Raw genomic sequence first — 22,625 nt, 5'->3', positions numbered from 1 at the left:
TTTGTCTCTTATGTTGCTTTACAGGCTGTAGAGGGTGACCACACTTCAGTTGGGATTTTGGGCATTAGTAATGTCCAGCCTCTTTTGCTTCTTATCCAGTGGCTTCCAGAGCTAGAATCCCATGACCTGCAAATCTTCATCTCTGATTGGCTGAAGAGAATTTGTTGTATTAATAGGCAGAGTCGAACTACTTGTGTCAATGCAAACATGGGAATTCGAATCATTGAAACCCTTGATTCCCATTCTTCCCTCCATCGGACTTGTGCTGAGAACTTGATCGCACTCCACGGTTCCTTGGGGAGTCAGTCAGTGAGCTCAGAAGAAATCCGTCAACTACTAAGATTGTTGAGAGTGGATGAATCTGACTGTATTCACCCGTATACCACTCATGTAACTCGAGCAATCCTGACAATGGCCCGAAAACGAAGTCTCGAGAGTGCACTGCAGTATTTTAATTTGTCACATAGTATGGCAGGAATTTCTGTGCCTTCCATACAGAAATGGCCAGGGTCTGCCTTTTCTTTCAGTGCTTGGTTTTGCTTAGATCAAGATCAGTTGACTCTTGGCAATGCTAACAAAGGAGGAAAAAGAAAACAATTGTACAGGTACTGATACAAGTTATGGAATATAAATGAATACTGTCATAGCAGTATATGCTCTGATTCTTAAGCAGGAAAAAGCTTTTCTAAGAATCTACTTTTTAAATGTACAATAGTTTTATCTGAAGCCTCTTCCTCCTTGGGGTGTACACACCTTAATTATGAGTGCTTTGTTGCTTTCATAATAATAATTGTATATCTCACATGTTTTGACGGTTAAGTTCTGAAGCTAATTTGGAAACAGATTTTAAATTTGGAGATTTAAAATTATTGTAAGATTGAAGAAAAAAGCAATAGTAAATCTGAAAATGAATGGTGATTTTTCTGTTCCATTGTTGATGCTATATTTATATGAAGGACCAAAAAACCTATGTGTATCCAAACTTAGTTACTTCAGTAACTAATAACTTTTAATATGCCTTAGGATTTTTTTAAGATCTTTATTCATGCTTTCGGAATCTTATTTGAAAGAATTTTGAAGATTTGAAATTTTATAGTTTTGCTATGGTTTGCTAATGGCATTCTGCTTATAAGGCTGCCTTTTATAGTTTACTAAACTCCTGTGCCCCAAAAAAGATTTAAAAATCATCTCTGAAGCGAGGTTGGACTGATGATGTATAACAGTAGAATGTAAGGCGCAGTGTATTTGATAAGGATATTCACAATGAAGTTATTGTTTTGTGTGCTCCAGTAATGGTGAAACTGTATAACTGACTTTAAAAGTTCTGGTAATATATATTTTTGTTAGCTTTTTTACAGGAAGTGGCATGGGTTTTGAAGCTTTTATTACCCATTCAGGTATGTTGGTTGTGGCAGTGTGCACGAAAAGAGAATATGCAACAGTTATGCTTCCTGACCACAGTTTCTGTGATTCCCTCTGGGTAAGGCTTCAGGGCATCACATTTGACTTCTTGGTTCTTTCCTTTAAAAAACACAAGTTGGTGCTTGTACATTGTGTTGTCATCTGCTTTTTGAGACTCAGTAAACTTTCATGTTAAGGTTCTTTTCATGTTGAAAATTACCTATAAAGAATTTAATACAACTTACCATAATTGTAAATTCAGCAGTAATCATTTTTCTGCTAGAAAGTTAAAGTGAAATGTTATGATTTCTTTGAAGTTTTCCAGAATCAAATTTGATTTTCAATTTCAATTTAAAATGAGAACAGAAATTGTAAAAACAATACATTTCTGTTGCTTTTTAAAAAAAATAAAATGCTTCTTATTAGAAGAATTGATTCTAAAGACTATGCATAGACTTGGGAAAATGCAGGAAAGATACTCTGTTCCAGTTGTGTATAGATTTTCTAGAATAGTCAGAAGTGTTTTTTATAGTACTACAGAAGAAAATTGTTACTCACTTTAAGAACATGATTTTAATCAGCATTTAATTATGCTTAAATCTTCTGTTCTACTCTTCACACAAATTAGTTACATAGTAATACTCTGAAAACGTTTACTATTCCAAAGACTTAATATAATCTTTACCTTTTAAATCTATGTTTTACTTTACCAGCACAACATAACCATTGTTCATATGCCTGGAAAAAGGCCGTTTGGTCAGAGCCTTGTCTATATCTATGACAATGGACAGCAGAAGGTCTCTGCCCCTCTGAGATTTCCTGCCATGAATGAAGTAAGCACGTATAACCTACTCTTTATGGGACTAGTTGATTGAGAACTCTTGAAAAAATTTTTAATTAAATATATAAGGTTCTGTTTGTTCTAAATGTATGCCTATAAGTATTAGTATTTTCTATGTACTAATATGTATAGTAAGTTAACATTTAATTATGTTAGCCTTCATTATAGATGAAGTCAGACAACGTAATAAAAACAATTCATGGAAGAAACAAATGTAATTAAAGGCTTAGAAAAAAAGACTCATAAGAGGAAAGTCAAAGAATGTGAATAGAATAGGGCAAAGATGATTTAATAAAGCTCTCCGAGTATACAAAATATTTAGACTGTTATGATAGACTCTTTTCCATCACTGAATTTTTCATTGAAATTGAAACAATAATAAAGAAACCTTAAATCTTCACATTGTAGTTAGCTATAAAATAAAATTTATTTCCTGTGGTGATTCTTAAAGAACAGTAGTGTAAGAGTTCTTTGAGAATTTTTAGGTATTTTTGAAAAGGCCTTTTCTGAAGATAATGGAATGAATTAGATTATTTCCCAAGTCCTTCCAGGATTCAGTAATTCTTATTGCTCTTCATCTCAGTGATCACTTCAGGATAACCTATAATGAGCATTATTATACTGATGTGTAATTCTCTGTTTATAAATTTTAAGAGAAAAAAGTGGTTTTCTCTATTTTAGAATTTACTAAAGTAAAAAAAAATTTAAATACACACATTAAAAATTCAAAACTTACAGAAGGATATAAAGTGAGTTATGAAAGTCATGCAGCTAAAATCTGTGGATCGAATATAACATCTGTAATGATGTCTTATGTGTACATACACATGCACACATCATGATCCATTAAAAATAAAACTTTTTCAGTGTATTGCTTAATTTTATGTACCGTTTCATTTTAAATATAAGGATAGAGATTTAATTAAAATGTGTGATTTATTGTGTTCATTTCTTAATTTTTAGCCTTTCATTTCATGCTGCATTGGTTCAGCTGGGCAGAGAACCACCACTCCTCCACCATCCCAAATCCCAGATCCACCTTTTTCTTCTCCCATTACCCCTCACCGGACATCATTTGGTGGAATTTTGTCATCAGCCTCCTGGGGAGGAACCACTGAAAAATCAAAACTGATTACCAAACTGATATCAGCTGGAACCCAAGACAGTGAGTGGGGGTGTCCCACATCCCTGGAGGGTCAACTAGGGTCTGTTATCGTCTTCTATGAAGCACTGCAGTCTCCTCAGGTGAAGGCATTATATTTAGCAGGTGAGCATGTTCCATCATACTGTTTAATTAAACTTAAATCGTTTTTTCTGTTGCCTAAACATGTTCTGAGGAATATATGTGACCTGGAGAATGCACAGTTGGCCCTTGAACAACTTGAGTGATTAGAGGTGCTGACCCTTCATGCAGGCAAAAATTCCACATATAATTTATAGTCAGCACTCCATACATACGTGGTTCCTTTGTATGTGTGGTTCCACATTTGCATATTGTAGTACTATAGTATTTACTTATATGTGAAAAATCTCCACGTATAAGTGGACCCATGTAATTCAAATCCATGTTGTTCAGAGGCAAATTGTATTTTTTTTCAATTGAAGCCGAAGGGGAAGAAAAAGCCTGCCGCACACCATACTTTTATTCCCTTTAACTTTATTGAGATATTGGCTTACAACATGTAAGTTTAAAGTATGCAGTGTGCTAATTTGATACATACATACGTTGCAAAATGATTATCATAATAAAAATACCTCCATTCCCTCACATAATTAACATTTTTTAATGTGTGTGTTGATAACATTTAAGATTTACTCTATTAACAACTTTCAAGTATATTATACATTATAATTAATTATAGTACACTATACTTTCTTTTGTAAGCATACATAAAGCAAACCTTTGGGAAATATTTCAAATATTGTCCATAATACTGCCTGCATTAGTCTGTTAGGACTGCCATAACAAAATACCATAGACTGGATAGCTTAAACACTATTTTCTCACAATTATGGAAGCTAGAATTCCAAGATCAGGTTTCCATTAGGCTTGATTTCTAGTGAAGCCTCTATTCTTGACTTGTAGGTGTCTACCTTCTTGCTGCATCCTCACATGGAGTTTATCCTCTGTGTGTGTGCAGAGATAAGAGTTCTCTGTTGCCTTTTTTTCTTCTTATAAGGGGCCCTATTGAGTTAGGCCCAACTCTTATGACATCATTTAACCCTAGTTACCCCTTAAAGGCTCTATCTCCAAATATAGTAACATTGGGAGTTAGACCTTCAACACAGAAATGGGGGAGGGTAACACAATTCAGTCTATAATACTGCCAGTACTTTTGACAGATTTTATTATATTGATGAAACAATATATAGGTCTGCTTTCGTAGGAAATCACACAGCTGATTCTAAAATCATATGAGTCTTATTCAGAACTTGTCATTTTTATAATTCATATATTAATATATCTGAAGAATTCATGAAGGCAGTAGAATTAGGAGTCCTTGGATACAATGACAAGCTGTTTTTGTTTTGGTTCTAATTTTAAAGATACATGCTGATTGGTATTGTATCATAACTTTTAAAAATTGTATCTATATTTTAGTGGAATGTTTAGGAGTTAAGCTTGTAAGTTAATATATATAATACAGAGTTAATATACATAACTCTGAAAATTAGCTTAGTATTTGTCAAAATGTCTTTTTTTAGATTATATGAAGTTTGAAGATGAATGTCTCTGTGTAGACTTTCAAAGTTTATATTAGAAACCTGTCATTAATTTAAACTCACCGAAGTATTTAAAGTTGATCTTTAAATAAATTCCAAGCTAATAATAAGTCATTTAGTATAGTCATTAGCAACTATATAGTTTGGATTTTGTTCTTACAGTTTTTCCTGCTTAAAATTCTACTCTTATAAATAATAATTATTTATTATGTAGTATTCATAATGATTATTTTTAAAGGCTACATAATATTTCATTGGATTTATAATGCATGATTTACTTAGGTTTTTTGCAAATTCTAATATTGATATCAGCTTCTAAATATTAAATATGATGAACTGTTATACCAATTTATTTTTCATATTTTGCTTATAAGTTCCCAGGATAAATATGCAAAGTGTGTGAATATTTTTATGGTTCTCAATACATGTTACCTAATCAGTTTTCATAAAGGATATACCAATTGACAGTGCCTACCAGTAGCAGAAGAATACCAGATTCACCACAGCACGTTATGATGTCATGGTCAATACTGTTCCATTCGTTTTTGTATTTCTTTGATTTTTTTTTTAAAGAAGATTTTTTTTCCTACTTATTTACTAACCATTTCTGTGATATCTGTTTACTTCATTGGTTGTTTTACTATTTTATCTTACAAATTTGAATTGGTTTATATTAGATAAATTAATATATAAACTTTGCTATATTTTATATTAATTTTTTAATGGTATATAAAATTTCCTTTCTGTAGTAGAACTTGTTCTACCCACTGCCCCAACTTTTCTAGTTGTAGAACCAACTGGAGGTGATATAAAATGATATAAAAATAGAGTACATCTTGGGTAGTGTGTTTTAACTTGGGTAGTGTGTTATATGAGAAGCTCGAAACGGCTTGATTTAAAATTATTTTCTGATTACACAGAACTGAGGAGGCCGTATATATTCAATAATATGTGTGTGTATGTGTGTATAATTTTCAGGTCCAAACTGTTTAAGCCCTTGGAAATTTCAGGAGTCTGACATGGCCGACCTGCCTGGTACCGTCCTCCTTCACTACACTGCAAAGGTCAGAGTAAATGCATGGACTGTCCATCTAGCTGTAACTGTACTATGAACTAAAATTCCTTTTTTATTTCTTCTGTCATTTAAGTGGGTAATTGAGAAGGGGGTTAAGTTACCATTAAAAATTAATAATTTTCAAAGGCAGATGAGAAGCAGTAAATATTAAGATACAGCTCTCAACTAGGATTCAGATATACCTTTGTCATCCCAGTAGTATGCATGGGAATAGTTGTAGTGGGAATTTATACTAATGAATCAATTTCAGTAAATGAAACTATTTAAATGTGTTCTACTTTTTTGGAAGGAGAGATGAAACAGAATTGTGCTCAACATTTTCTTTGTTTATTTTTAAAATGTGATGTTAGCAAGAAAACACAAAGAAGAAATGTTTACGTCAGAAGGAGAAAAAACAAACTACCTATATGTGTACCATGCCCAGTCCTTTTTCCTTCAAGGAAAGCCCTTTATCTAGTAAAGGTAACTGAGGTCAGCAAGGGCTAAGGGGAAGAAGATCAAAGGTGAAACTGGGAGGAGGAAAAGGGAGAAGTGGCATAAAAGCAGTATGTTTTGTCTTCATTGTATTTAATGTTACTTTGACCCAGAAGAGGCTTTTGCTGTGTGAGATTATACATCATAGAATTTCCCCCCTTGTCTAGCCAGCTAGAACATGGTCAGAATTTATTACTTTGAATATTTATTTGTTTATATATAACCTAATAAAATTTATTTATTGGTTACTTTCCCTCTAACTTTTTATTTTGATTAATTTCAAACCTAGAGAGAAGTTGAAAGAATGGTAAGGTGAAATCCTGTATACTCCTCACCAGAATTCACTGGTTATTAACACTTTGCTCACTTGGTCTTCATGTGTTTCTCTCAAATAATTTATAAGAGTAGGTTGACATAGCTATCAAGACACTTTACTCCCAAACTTTTCAACATAATCATTAACCTACCTAAGAAAATTACCAGTAATTCATGTCCTTTACAACTCATGTTCAAATTTTCCCAGTTTTCCTAAAAATATTTGTTTAGCCTTTAAAAAATTTAATCCAGGGTCCATTTGAGCATTGCATTGATTATAATATCCCTTGGGTCTCTTTACTTTTTGTTTGCTTGCTTTTTGTGATAATTTCCCCCGAAGATACACATGTATTTGTTTACCAAACTGGATTTTAAATTATTTTTTAACAGGGACTATCTATATCTTATACTTACTTTCATTACAGCTATTCAGTATAGGTAGGTAGGATATAGTTGGACTTAATCTCACTAATATATTTGGTGGTATAGCTAGACACGTGATGGCTAACTGGGCCTTTTTTGCATATCCCTTTTTCAAAATAACTTTGATCTTAATAACATTAAGGTTGGATTTTTACTATTGGGAGTAAAAATTCTGTAATATTAAAAATTAGCTATTGTTTTCCCTCAAGAAACCCAATGACAAATACACACAGTAAAACAGTTATTGGAGGACTATTTCTTGAAAATGGCAATATATCATGATACAAGGTTTCTGTGGTTAAATGAGGTTGGGGGAATGCTGCATTCTGTATATCCCTCTTGGAGGTGGATGATACACTTGAAAAGTGTGGGAAAAGCTATTCTTAAGGATGTTTTGGCACTCAGCAGTTTTTCACCTTTGTAGTCGTTTGTAGGAGGTATTCAACCATCGTTTTGTTTAAAAATTTGAGAGTCTTCTCAGTCAAGAATTGTCTGAACTTTTAGCATACAAAGATGAGTAAGTTAAAATCTGTGGCTTTAAGAAGCTTACAATCTAAAGTGAACAAAATGTGTAAAAAATAAGTGCAGTGTAATTGTATAAGCATTGTTTTTTTTAGCTACCATTTATTGGTGTTTACAGTATATTGAGCACTATGCTAAAGGTTGCACATACACTGTTTCACTTAATCGTCACAAAAGCTCTGAGGGGTATATGGTATTCTCTGTATCTTTTCTAAGCTCTGGTTTTCTGAAGCTGAGTACAGGTAAGTAACTTGCCTAACCTCATAATACTAGTGAATGGTCAGCCTACTTAATGTATATCCTTAACCACTATACAAAATTTTTGTGTTGGAATTATGTACAAAATACAGGAAGAGTGGTGGTTCTTCCAGGAGGATGGACTGTGTTAGAAAAAAATGGTTTGATTCATGTTTTAAAAGGCAGGTGGAGGGAGAGATGTACAGCGAGCAGTGCCTACAGAGACATAGACTGTAAAACTGGGTTCCACGTGTGTTTGGGTCTAGGTCACTAAATGGGATAAGTTGGCAGGAAATGAGGTTAGAGGGCCAAGTGGAGGCCAGATTATAGACACTTCTTATGCCAGAGTAAGTAGTAGGCAATGGATAGGATTTTAAGCAGAAAAGTGATATGATCAGGTTTGCATTTTAGGAAAGGGTCTCAAGCTGCAGGGTCAGAATTGGATTGGAGAGATAGGAGACTGGTGGCAATCATGCCATAGGAGATTGCTTTGTTCAGACAGGTCATAGTTACACAAGACCCAAACTGAGTAACAGGAGAAAGACATGTCCGTCTCTGAGACTAACATAGTTTACATTGAGCTAAATGTAAACTCAGTTTGCATTTACCTTATTAAAGCAGTTTTTCTCAGTTGCCTTAGAGAAAAGCAAAAACCACATCATCTGTGCTGAATTTGTAGGTTTTTAAATTTTCTTTTAGACTGGGGATTTGATTCAAAGATATTTCATTACCTGCAAGTTTACAGGTTAAATGTGAAGTTTTATCAACCTTTATGGAAGTTAAGGAATAACAATTTCTAGCTTTGCAAGCAAAGCTCTTAATTTGAATGTAAGTGGAATTGTCAATCAGTAATGTAAGGGAAAATATTGTCTTATGCCACTGATTTGATTTTCATATTGTGATAATAATTTTCTGTACTAATGGACCTAAAACTTCCATTTTAAAAAAGTCAAAAATGTATTTGCATATACTGGTTTAGAATAGAAAAAATTTTAAACCGTGTGATTAGTGAATAATAATAATTTCTTACTATAGCTTATCTGTCAGGTGACAAGCTGCAGTGACTTGCATTGGATGAGTGAGTGCTTTAGAATCTAGTCCCTGATTCTTTTAAAAGACAATCAGAATAGTAACACTAAACTTAACATTGTAGGCCTCATATAATTGACTCCACTGTATAACCATTTAAAATTATGGTGGAATGGTCCATGTGTAGTAAAGTTATGTTTTGTCTTCATTGTTCTTAGCTATTTGCCATATTTTTCTTTTATTTTTAGGCCTGCAAAAATTCAATCTGTCTTGATTTATCTACTAATTGTTTGCATGGAAGGTTGACAGGAAACAAAGTAGTAAACTGGGATGTTAAGGTAAGTTAATGGTAAATGATGGGCAACATATTCTGTAAGTTTACCAATCCTTTAAAAAACTTTTATCTTTTAAGCACCACCAGATTGATGTGAATAATAGGTTCCATTTAAAATATTTGCAGGCAAGATAGTTTGAAGGATAAACAGATAAGCACTTTTCATATGTTAGTTTACCTAATCCTTGTAACAACTTTACAAAATGGAAATTAATATAATCCTCATCTTATAGATGAAGAAACTGAGGCCAGGGAAATTAGTAACTTGGCTAAGGTTCCTGAATATATTTTGTTAAGCTATCCAAAATAGTCACTTGGAACTTTGAAGCCACTTCCTCCAACTTTTTTGTAAACTTAAAGTAGAGGAGTCAGTCCTATTTCTACTGTAGATACATCTTTTTTTCCCCATGATTTATTCTCCTGTTTGTTATGCCTAATTGCCTTGTGACAATTGTCACCTCTTATATCATTAGTGTTACATTATGAAGTCTATTTATGTAGTCATTTTTGGAATTCTTAAACTTTGGAAAACAAAGGTGCATTAAAAACATCTGGCCTTGTCTCTTGAGTATTGATTATGTTGACCCTTGAGGCTGCTCTTTAAAGCAAATGTACATACAAAGGTTCCTTTACCTTAGGCTATCCTATACATTGCCTAAAGGTTTAGCAAATTGTAGCCTCCTACATGCTGTGAAGATATTAAGTGAGAAAATTGCCTATGTTTTATAGGATTAAAAATTGTAATTTTCTTTTTCAGGACATCATAAACTGCATAGGTGGATTAAACGTACTCTTTCCTCTAATGGAACAAATCAGCCACTTCAGTGAAGGACAGATTCCTGAAGGATTGAATGAAAGCACAGTTTCTGAATTGATAACACCTGTAGAAGGAGATTGGGTAGTACTGACCTCCACAAAGGCATCAGGTATTAAGCTGAAATTAACACAGTATAATCATTGAGAAATTGGAGAATTAATTGAAAAATAGATTAAAATGTCTTGCTACCATTAGGAAGAAATTTAACTATTTGTGGTTGAAGCAGTCCTTCCCTAATTCTACTAATGGAGTTCAGAAAGTTCATAATATTTTGGTCAAAAAACTTAAGATGTTGGTTATACTCTTGACTATCCTTAGGTTGTACTCTTAGCAGAAATCTGACAACATTGTTAAATTCATGGTAGAGAAAATATATGTGTGCATAAGTATATAATATGCAACCGCTGCTTTCTCTGATATTTAGGTTCTACAGGTGACCTTTGGATGCAAATTCCTGAATCAAATTCCTTGTTTGTTACATTATGCATTATGATATAGGACATGTGATATAAAAATGATTAGAAAAATTATGATAATTAATGACATGTTCACAATTCCACAGAGTCAAGACTAGAGAGAAATTTAATTGCAACATTTATCTTGATTGTGAAACACTTTATTCAAAGACATCCTATTAACCAGGACAATCTTATTCACTCCCACGGAGTTGCCATTCTTGGAGCCTTACTTCAGAAGGTGAGCTGGTCTAACATTATGTAGATATGGCTGATTATAATTACTAGTTACTGGTTGAGGTTTCTTCTTTTCCCTTTTTTAAAAAATTTTATTTTTTATTTTATTTTTTGGAGGGGGATGGTTATTAGCTCTATTTATTTATTTATTATTAGTTTTTTTTTTTTAAATGGAGGTACTGGTGATTGAACCCAGGACCTCCTGTGTATTAAGCATGCACTCTACCACTTCAGCTATACCCTCTCCTGAGGTTTTTCTTTACAATAAATAAACATATTTTTAAAATTATACCATTATAGCTTAAGTTGTATTCATGGATATAATTTATTTGACAAGCAGCTTTTGAAAACTTCTATTGAATCACCTTATACAAGAATTACTTACCTTCTATACTTTAAATTACATAACAGTGTATAACCTTTGATATACAGAACCTTGTGTGTTAACTTTGGTGTTTGGGATATTAGATCATTTAAAGACTATTTTTGAATATGATATTAGGAAAATATGTTCTAGAATTCCATCAGAAAAATTAATGTTTAAATTGTTTATATTTTTCTAACAAAGATTTTTATGTTTATTAGATGTTCTGAACTAATCATTCGAAATTAGGGCTTAATGGCAGCTATTTAAACTGAACTTTACAGAACCCTCTTCTGTTTGAATTTCAGGTGCCAAGCACCTTGATGGATGTTAATGTATTGATGGCAATTCAATTGCTCATTGAACAGGTATCATTAGAGAAAAATATGCAGCTCCTGCAGCAAATGTATCAATATTTACTCTTTGACTTTCGTATTTGGAATCGTGGAGATTTTCCCTTTCGAATTGGTGAGAGCAGGCTGTTGGATAAAATTTCATAGTTGTTTTAGAAACTTAATGACCACCAATGTGTTAACAGTGAACTTTCCATTTTAGGTCACATACAGTATCTTTCCACCATCATCAAAGACAGCAGGAGAGTTTTCCGAAAGAAGTATGGTGTGCAGTTTCTCCTAGATACACTTAGGATTTACTATGGGTATGATATTCTTATTCCTTCTCACTTGATACTGTTTCTGTTACTTGATTGGAACATCTAGATTGTTTATTTTCCAACAATTCTAATAACTTTAACTTCAGAGAGCCAGGATGTTGTGGAGGTTAAAATGATGAACAGTGGATCACATGTGCATATATTATGTTTGAATATATTATGTTTCATTAATTGCCTGGCTATAGACAACTTACTCATGCTAAAGTTTTTCTGGTTAGTGACAAGGAGATAATAAAACTGTATGTCTTTCTGTGGGTTTTTTGAGGATTAAAATTAAATGAATTAATAATGTGTAGAGCATTTTAGAACTGTGTCTGCCACATAATGGTGAATAAATATAAGCTGTTTTTCACACTTTATACCTTTGTCATTGCAACTCCTAACTTCAAAAGGTTTGTTTTCCTTAAAAATAAAAAGCCAAAGATACTATAATACATGGAAACATCTTCTTTTAAACTATGAATTATTTTATATACAAAGTACAAAAATGTAAAAATTGAAAGTTTCAATGCTTCTTTTACTTTCTCTTTCAGGAGTGATTGTAAATATAGTGAGCTGTCTCTAGATGATATTCGAACAATAAGGACTTCTTTGTATGGACTAATTAAATATTTTCTGTGCAAAGGTGGAACCCATGAAGAGATACAAAGTATTATGGGTTACATAGCTGCTGTCAATGAAGAAGAACAGGTATTATGCTCTTGATAAATGTTATTTCTTTTTAACAATTTAGTTTCTATATCATCTTCTTTCAAACATATATATATATATATATAAATGTTTATAGTGTCATATATAGTATTAGGTAGTTAAAGAAGTAAATTGTGTCTCCTGACTGAAAGTTTAATAAAATAAATGATAGTGTAATAAAATACTTTAATTGGCTGTAAAGTAATGTGTGGAAATAGTTGCTCATAGGCCACATGATGTATATTTAACTATCATCAAAGTTATGGGGCAGATTTCTAACATGAATTTTAATATGTCATAGGTTCATAAAAATTTTACATAAAGAGTAAATTATAAATGTATTTCTATGTTTAAGTACTTTTACATACACTATTCATTATACTCAGAGCTGCCCTTTAAGAAGGTGGTTCTCAATGTATGGACCCACTTACCTGGGAGTTTTTAGAAATGCAAATATATGGCTGAATCAAGCCTTCCAGATGATTCTGATGCATAGTAGAATTTGAAAAACACTGATATAAAATATATAGACCAGGAATTACTCTTCCCATGTGCACATTTGGAAATATATCTTCAGAGAGATTAGGTGACTTAAAAAGTCACACAGCTGATAAACTTGGGACTAGAGCCCAGGTGTATCTACTGTTGTTTCTTGCTGTTGCAGTTTACCACTCTCAGCACCAAATATGAGCAAGCAGCCTTAATTTATGTTGACTCAAATATTTTGTCCTCCATCATGAAATATGCGTTGTGTACTGAGTGGTTAATAATATATGACTTCACAATTGGTGTTACATAAATGAGTTGACCTAGGGTGTTTCCCTAAAAGGTTGAACTACTTCAAAAATTTCTCATTATTTAGAATAAAGAGTAATCATAATATTTCATGACAGCTGTATTGTCACCTATGATTCATTGCCAGTGATATTTTCTTGGTCAATTTAGTCGAATTATTTGTTGAAAACTTACTGCACATAGACTAATACTAGATATTGTAGATATACAATTTGAATGAATTATCATTCTTACTTTTAGCCTAATGGAGGCAGGAATAGATAAGAGAGGTTTATAAATAATTATGAAACAAAGAAGAATGATAATATCTACAAGAGAAATACAAAGTCCTATGAGGCTTTCAGAGGAGAGTGTTACATGTTGAGGAGACTAGGAAAGGCTTTATGGAAGAGATAGCTTTTCATATGGGCAAAGCAGGATAGGTATGGTTCAGCAGGTAAATATGGGTAAGAGGATATACAAAAGGAAATAGAATAAGCCAAGAGCATAAGGGTGGGAAAAGGCTGGGCTGGTTCAGAAGATACCAGACGATCCAGTTAAGGTAGAACATTTAATGGGTACATAAGATTTAGTTAAATGACTATTGTGGTTGGACTGTATTTGTGCTTCCATATGTGAGTGTGGTTGTTTTGTTTTGTGTTACTTAATTTTAAAAGCTTTTTGGAATTTTGGACATACTCTTCAGTCTCCTACGGACCAGCCCAACTAGAGGTCAGCTTTTCTTACTGCTGTTTGAACCAGGAAATGCTGACATACTTTATGCATTGCTCCTAAATCAGAAGTACTCTGACAGAATAAGAGAAATCATTTTTAAGGTACAAACATTTCTTAAGTGTCTTTTTTGGGGCTTTTATGGGTATGTGGATTTACTTTGGAACATATCCATTCTATGCCTGTAAATTCTTTTTCATATCTACTTCTATCTAATTTTAAATTGTTCAGTTTGTTTTTATATATATATATATATATATATATATATATATATCTCATGTTTTCATTGTTTGTGTATTTAAAAACTAATTATATTATAATCTGATCAGTAATTTCAGTGGAAAATCCACTTTATTGTACCATCCTCAGTACACAGCCTCTCATCCCCCTTTTGAGTTACAGTGGGTCTGTGTGGCAGATCATACTAACCTTATTTAGCACCCACTGTTAGACACTGAAGCCTTTTCATTAGTCTATGTAGTTTTTGCAACAACTTTATGAAGTGAATATTATTATTATTGTCCTCATTTTACAGATGAAGAAGCTTAGGGAATTTAATAACTTGTCAAAAGACGTAGAACATATTTTATTAAGCTATCCAAGATATTCCAAACTTTGAACTTTGGCTGAAGCCACCCACTCCACCTTCTTGGTTAACTAAAATTAGAGAAGTCAGTCATATTTCTACTGCCAAGTACATTATTTTTCATGATTTGTTCTCCTGTTCATTATACCTGATTGCCTTGTGACAGTTGTTACCTCTTCTGTCATTAGTGTTAAATTATGAAGTTTACTTACGGGGTCATGTTTGAATTGCTTGTGTTTGGAATTCCTAAACTTTGGAAGACAAAGGTGCATAAAAATATAGTCCGACATAATCTCTCTTGAGTATTGGTTATGGTGACACCTGAGGCTACTCTTTAAAGCATCTGCCCACACAGGGTTCCTTCATGGAGATTAAGTGTTATTTCTTTAGAATGGTCTTGCAGAGGTTGTTCATGATATTATCTTGCCAAAATTACCTTTCCATATAGGGTTTCATTAGGGTTATTACTTTGTAAAATGTTGATCAAACTCTGAGAAGTTGTGGGGTTACTAATTGGTTCTCCCATTTTAGCATATGGATGGATTGCTTCACAGAGTATTTCCTCATTGTTGAAAATTATTTTGACAACTGTTACATAAGTGGATTAGTAGATTGATCTAGAAATATCTTTGTTCTCTTTCAGAACACACTTCCTTTCTTGCAAGCTGCAGGATTTGTTTCCATCTACACCTTACACATTAAAAGAAAATTTAGATTATTTTTTTTCACCTGAAAAGAAATTTATATAAACTAGGGTTTTAAACATATTAATTATTCATATATAGTTACATTTCAATCCAGTTTATTTTTAAATTCATTTTTTAATGATAGCAAGATATGGAGTGTTCCTCCCTATTAGTGCTGACCTTTTTTGAAAAATATACTTGAGGAATAAAATGGTGCTCCAAAATAACTATACTAATATTTTATTCAATATTAGCCTAAGTGACAAACTGTTTTTAGTTGTCTGTATTAAGAAGAATATATTACTGTTGTGATCAGGTTATGGAACAGATGTTGAAATGCACGAACGTTTATGAACGAAGTAAACAACGTATTAGACTCAGAGAAGTTGGCTACTCAGGACTGGGACTCCTTCTTAATGAAGCACTTGTTAATACTTCTCTCATTAAAAGCCTCACCAATCAAGTCATAAGTACAGGTATGAATAAGGCTAGAAATACTGATACATTTAACAAAAGTTCTTTATAGTAGTGTAATTTTATTTGGTGTCTCTCAATTTTTTTTTTTCTGGAGGTTCTTTTTCCTCAGGTTGCTTTTAAAATTACCTGTTACTTGATTCAACAGGGCTTTCCTTAGATACTTTTTAAAATGTGCCTTTGTTGTTTTTGTCTCCCTAGGACTTAGCACTGTTCCTTACTTGGTAGTCCTTTAGTAAATGTTTATTGACTGAGTGATTAATAAATAATTTAATCTGTGTAAGAAGAAAAGGACACTAGAGAAAATATGTACAAAATATTATTTTTCTTTCTTACAAGCAAAATGAAAACTAATTTCGTATATGCTTTTTTGTTTCTAGTTTTGCTTTTATAAGCGTTTTTTCTTAGTACTCACTACAAACTAGAATTTGTATCAGATGTTAAGAATTCAGAAAGGTCTTGAGTGATTTATCATCTCATTGACAAGACATGTACATAAAAAGATAAATAATAGCATAAGATCCAAGCAGTATGGACAATATATTCTGGCAATCAAAAGAAAAGAACAGTTGTTTGGGGTTTACTCGGGAAGAAGTCAAACATTCTAAACTTATTGTCTTTGTAAAATTTGAACATATTTACAATTCTTATTTAAAATGAAACAGTTATTTCAGCATTTACATGACAATTATAGTTCTTTCTTTGAGAAAAAAGATAGCTCAAAGTATCACACTCTGATTTCAAATTATACTGCAAAGCTGTAGTAATCAAAATAGTATGCTGCAGTATGCATAAAAATAGACACATGAACAAATGGAACAGAATCGAGAGCCCAGAAATAAAACTATGCATATACAGTCAACTAATATTTGACATTGGATCCAAGAATACTTAATCGGGGAAAGATAGTCTCTTCAGTAAATGGTGTTGGGAAAACCGAATATCCACTTGCAAAAGAATGAGAATGGACCCCTGTCTTACACCGCCTATAAAAATTAACTCAAATGAATTAAAGATTTAAATATAAGAATTGAACTATAAAAGTAGCAGAAGAAAACACAGAGGTAAATCTCCTTGACCTTCGTCTTGGCAATGAGTTTTTGCGTGTGACACCACAAGCACAAGCAGTAAAAGTCAAACAGTGGGACTAAATCAAATCAAAAAGCTTCTGCACAATGAAAAAAAAAAATGAAAAGGCAGCCTATGGAATAGGAGAAAATGTTTGCAGCCTATGGAATGGGAGAAATGATAAGGGGTTAATATCCAGAATACATATAAAATCACACTTAATAGCAAAAAATCCAATAGCAAAAAATGTGAGGAAAGGACCTGATTAGACATTTTTCCAAGGAGATATACAAATGGCAAACAGGTAGAAGAAGAGGTGCTCAACATCTTTAATTATCATGGAAATGAAAATCAAAAACACAATGAGATATCACCTCCTACCTGTTAGTTTGGCTGTCATCAAAGAGACAAGCCATAATAAGTGCTGGTGGTGAGGATGTGGAGAAAAGGGAGCCCTTGTGTGCTGTTGGTGGGAATGTTAATTGGTGCAGCCACTGTGGAAACAGTGTGGAGGTTCTTCAGAAAGTTAAAAATAGAACTACTGTATGATTCAGCAGTCCCTCTTCTGCTTATATATCTAAAGGAAATGAAATCATATCTCAGAGAGATATCTGAATCCCCCATGTTTGTTGTACCATCGTTCACAATAGCCAACACATAAAAACAACTGAAATGTCCATCAGCAGATGAATGGATAACAATGATGTAGTGTGTATATATGTATATACATGTGTGTGTGTGTGTGTGTGTGTGTGTGTGTGTGTGTGTGTGTGTGTGTGTGTGTGTGTGTGTGTGTGTGTGTGTGTGTGTATGTATAGTGGAGTATTGACCAAAAAAAAAAGAAGCAAATCCTGCCATTTGCAACAACATGGAAGAGCCTGGAGGGCTTTTTGCTAAGTGAAATAAGTCAGGCAGAGAAGGACAGATACTGTGTGATCTCACTATATGTGGGAAAAAGAAAATTCAGAAACAGAGTAGATTGATGGTTGCCAGAGCCGGAGCAGAGGGGGAAATGGGTGAAGGTACAATGGGTGCAAACTTCAAGTTGTAAGATAAGTAAGTTCCTGGGACCTAAGGTATAGTATGGTGACTATATTTAATAATAGTATATTGTATACTTGAAAGTTATTAAGAGCAGACCTTTAATGTCCTCACCACAAAAAGAAATACAACTATGTGAGTTACTAATAGGTGTGTTAACTAGCCTTAATTGTGGTAATCATTTTGCAATATATACATATATCAAATTATCATATTTTATATCTTAAATAATGTTTCATGTCAATTGTATCTTAATAAAGTTGGGGAGAAAATAAAGGGCATCTGTTGTTGACAACAGAAAAAATAATAAAATAAGAAATGAAATGATTATTTCAGCATTTACCACTGGTTCTTTCTTTGGTTATCTCCAGTATTTAATTTTAACTATTTTTTTTTTCCATCATAGATCCTGCTATTAATTTCAAAGATCTGTTATCTGTGGTATATATATCTCACAGAGCATATTTAAATGTCAGGGTGGTCATCTGCAGAAAGGTTAGTATACTTTAAAGATACATGCTTTAAAAATAGCTGTGTTGTTATGCTGTGAATAGCTTTTAGATTGACTATTTTGTATCAGATAAATATATTTTAATATCTGTTATATGACATAATTTTATAGTTTCCTTTTTTGAGGTGAATTAACTATATGTAATCATAAGAAATCAGCATGTAAATTTGCTTTTTTTAGCTATACATGGGCTCCTGGAAATACACCCTTTCTGGAGTCAAAAATGTATTACTTGGAACAGTTTATTAAGAATCTTCAATTGTCATTATTTTTAATTCATATACTATATTTTAGAGTTTCTGAATCTTTTGAACTTCGTATAAAAGATTTTCTGTAGCTTGTTTGTAAGTGTAGTCCAACGATGGTTTGCCTTCAGTTCACTCATTTAACCTTTAACTAAGTTAAGTATTCTTATCCTGCATGCTTCTTCCTGATTATAACCTCTCTCCTTTACTGGTAACCACTGACCAGTCTGGTAATTAATTTGCTTCCTTGTTTTTCTTTTTAATTTTATTCTCTAGTTATGTCTCAGTACTTTTCCATTAGTAAATCTGGATGTATCTTTCTCTTAAATGGTTACATTTTTTTTATCCTATAGCTATTCTATAAAGTATTATCTGCTTCCCTGTTGATGGACATTTAGGTTGTTTCCTTCAGTTAAGAACTTTTTTTTACATATATCTTTACCTATTTGTGGTAATACCTGTTTGGGCATAATTCAGGAAATGTAATTGCTCTGTGAAAAAGAGTATTCACATTTTACATTTTGATAGATTTTGCCATGTTGTCCTTGAAGCAGGTCATGTAGATTGATCCTTTTCCTTCCAGTGCACAATTAGAAACAGCTTTTTTATCCATGATGTGTCTATAAAATAGCTGTAAAATAATTCTTGTTTTATGGAAATTTTGAAGTCATGAAATCATGAAAAATTTCTTTGCCAGCCATAGTTTAATATGCTAAACTTGGCTAATATGTCTAAAATTGGTAGAGTAGCGGTAGCTCACTGATTGATAGCATTAAGTGAGGAAAGAAACTTCACATGCCATTGTGACTCATTGCGTCTCACTGCTTTCTTTTTGTGTGTGTTGTTTAGTCTTATTATGAACATTTTTCTTGCTACAGTGAATGGTCATTGTATAATTCTTTTCTTTTCTGTTTTTATTGAAGTATCATTGATTTACACTGTTAGTTTCTGGTGTACAGCAAAGTGATTCAGTTTTATATATATATACATATTTATATTTATTATTTATTTATTTATATTTGTTTATTTATTGTATGTTTTATTATTCAGTATTTGTATATATATACATACACACATACATTTTTTGGATTCTTTTCCAATATAGTTTATTACAGGATAATGAATATAGTTGCATATGATGTACATGTAGGACTTTGTTGTTTACCTGTTTTATATATAGTAGTTTGTGTCTGCTAATCCCAAACTCCTGATTTATCCCTCCCCACCCCCTTCCCACTGGTAACCATAAGTTTGCTTTCTATGTCTGACGACTCACTGCTTTCTATATTAGTATCAGTGTACTACCAGCATAATTCATTTCTTGCTATGAAACTTGTCGGAGTTAGAATTTTTGATGAAAGAGGTACTCTAAACACTGGGATCCAAAGTTCTTTTCGTCTGTGTAGAAGTTTATTGGCTTTATGATTAGAATGTCTTAAAGATCTTAACTGCACTTCTGATAGTATTTGAGAATTTGTTCTTATGCAAAAAATGTGAAGTCAGTTGAAATACTAGAGGTTATACATGTTGCCTTATCAGTGTCTACTCTTTAATTTCAGTTTCTTATTCCAGCTAAATAGCAGCATCCATCTTATTGGAAATAGATTTCTGTACTTAAAGTACAGTTTTTGTTTTGTTGGTACAATACAGAGTTCAAGAGAAAAATGTTTTTGCCAAGCAGCTGTTAACTTTACCTGGGGAAAAATGAGATGGGAAAACATTATTCTTGGGATACGTAGGTTCTATCAAAGTGTCTTTTGTGTTCAGTTTACTCCGCTAACCCTGGTGCCGCCACTGTGCCTGGCACATAGTAGATGTTCAGTATTTGCTAAACAAATGTAGCAGGCTCATGGAAAACATTTGGTTGAGAGGATATAACTTTAATACATTTTATATATACCTTAATTGTATTTATATTTTTTCTCTGACCAAGTTAAATCAACAGCATCAGTGTGTTGACATGTGGAGGATCATTTTACCTTTTTTCCTTTTTCATCTTTCAGCAGATATTTGTGTACTTCCCTACTCTATGTGTACAATGAATAATATGCAGATTAGTTAAATGTCTGCCCTCCAAATAGTTCTAATCCAGTTAAGAACATAATCTTTTGAAAGTATATTCTCCCAGAGTTTCTTGTGGAATTACTTTGTCATTAAAATAATTGAAATGAAACTATTTTTGATATAAAGTACTGTATACTTTTTGATGACTTTTGTATTCTTAATCTTTGCAGATTTTCCAGATTTTACAGTCCCAGCCAGATGCAGCACATCAAATATCTCAACAAGTGGGTTGGCAAGACACTTTAGTTAGGCTTTTTTTAACACCAAATTTTGAAAATGGAAATACTCTTCATAAGCACAGTAGGCCTGTTTTAATGAAAGACAATGATAAAAACGTATCAGCGGAAGATATCAAGAGGAACTTTGATGAAAAGACAGATGACGAAAAAATCAACTCTTTTGCCTCAGCTCATGTGTCTTCAGATCAGTGGAGTTTGGAAGACAGACACTCTCTAGACTCAAACACACCATTATTTCAAGAAGATAACTCTGTGGGAGAATTGTCTTTCAAATCAGAGAATCAAGAAGAATTCTGGCATAAAAACCCTTCACATTTGAGTTTAGATCTCAGTGGAATTGATTCATGTGAACTGAGTGATAGTGGAAGTCAGATGCCAGACAGCCCGCCCAGCACGCCATCCCCAATAGAGTCTATGAAAACATTTTCTGTGCAGTCTGACAAAGAAAGTAGTGTCCCAAATGATGTGGGCTTTAGTGATGACTTATCTTTACTTGAAAGCCAAGAGGTAAAATTCCTTATTTGTTCAAATGCATTTCTTACTTTTGTATGTCTCACCTTAGAAATGTGTAATTGTTAACAATTTCATATTATATTCATATTCTAAGTCTCATGATCTAAGATATTAGAAACTTATCCAACTGTATCTTGAGAGCAAAACCAGTGTCTTAGTTATCCTTGTAATGCATCACTAGTGCCTTCCTAATAAAGTTCCAGGTTCATCCAGACACCTTAGAAATAACATTAAATGATTACAGTCAAATTACCTGATGGGTTCTTATTATGTGCTTTTAACCTCTCCTCCCTCCAATAATTTCATATTACTGTATCTTTTTTATAGAGATGTGAGGAGGAGCTTCTTCAGTTACTGACAAATATTTTAAACTGTGTAATGTGTAAGGGACTAGAAAAGTCCGATGATGATACTTGGATTGAACGGGGACAAGTGTTTTCGGCACTAACTAAACCAGGAATATCCAGTGAGCTTCTTCGACCATCAGAGGAAATTAAACTAATGTAAGCATTCAGTTGGTGATATCCCCTCTCCTTTTGGAGTGGGCAGGATTCTAAAATAATATTTGTTGTTGAACACTTATTCAGTATTCAGTGGGGGCAGAGAGAGAGTAAAGGAGAAGCTTTTTGCTTAGTACCGTTCCCTGTCTGTTGCCATTCTAGTGGGATCTAGAGAGAAATCCAAAACTGTCTCTGATGTGAGGAGATTTAAGTCTTGCATAATTTGGATTTTATGTGATTGTATATTCCTTTTGAAAATTTTTTTCTGCGGTGTCGAAGCACTGGTGCATTGTGTTGTACAACCTTGTCCAAATTTGAGTGTTTTTGTGCTAAAGAAAGGCAGTACTATTTTCATGAAAATCACTTCTCTAAAGCTTTGAGTTCCCTGCATATGATAAAACACTGCAACAACAGCACACTAGAAGAGAATCATTCTCTTCTTTTTCCACAGGGCTAGACCCTCTATAAGGCATAGGCTTTCTTCCTTAATGTTTCCAATTTCAGTTTTAAGAAACTTTTAAATATCTCATGGAGACTGGAATGTGAATTATTTTCATAGTTTTTTTAAGGTCAGGTCAAAA

The 22,625-nt window shown here is 32.9% G+C and overlaps 1 protein-coding gene across 1 annotated transcript in view; it reads left to right on the top strand.

Annotated features, from left to right (window-relative positions):
* The window catches only part of NBEAL1 (neurobeachin like 1), a 124,341-nt gene that overhangs the window by 49,749 nt on the left and 51,967 nt on the right, over positions 1-22,625 (top strand). Inside the window, exons 13-28 of the mRNA XM_072961428.1 lie at positions 25-605; positions 1,348-1,480; positions 2,115-2,234; positions 3,206-3,509; positions 5,945-6,030; positions 9,290-9,379; positions 10,133-10,301; positions 10,755-10,888; positions 11,557-11,716; positions 11,804-11,906; positions 12,455-12,611; positions 14,063-14,221; positions 15,706-15,865; positions 18,379-18,467; positions 20,963-21,538; positions 21,872-22,047. Coding sequence (XP_072817529.1) covers positions 25-605; positions 1,348-1,480; positions 2,115-2,234; positions 3,206-3,509; positions 5,945-6,030; positions 9,290-9,379; positions 10,133-10,301; positions 10,755-10,888; positions 11,557-11,716; positions 11,804-11,906; positions 12,455-12,611; positions 14,063-14,221; positions 15,706-15,865; positions 18,379-18,467; positions 20,963-21,538; positions 21,872-22,047 — 3,197 coding nt within the window. The remainder of the gene's footprint in view (positions 1-24; positions 606-1,347; positions 1,481-2,114; positions 2,235-3,205; positions 3,510-5,944; positions 6,031-9,289; positions 9,380-10,132; positions 10,302-10,754; positions 10,889-11,556; positions 11,717-11,803; positions 11,907-12,454; positions 12,612-14,062; positions 14,222-15,705; positions 15,866-18,378; positions 18,468-20,962; positions 21,539-21,871; positions 22,048-22,625) is intronic.

This window comes from Vicugna pacos, chromosome 5, assembly GCF_048564905.1.
Source record: "Vicugna pacos chromosome 5, VicPac4, whole genome shotgun sequence".
Taxonomy (NCBI): Eukaryota; Metazoa; Chordata; class Mammalia; order Artiodactyla; family Camelidae; genus Vicugna; species Vicugna pacos.
The sequence above is the reverse complement of the archived record's forward strand: the minus strand, read 5'-3'. Positions and strand labels throughout refer to the sequence as shown.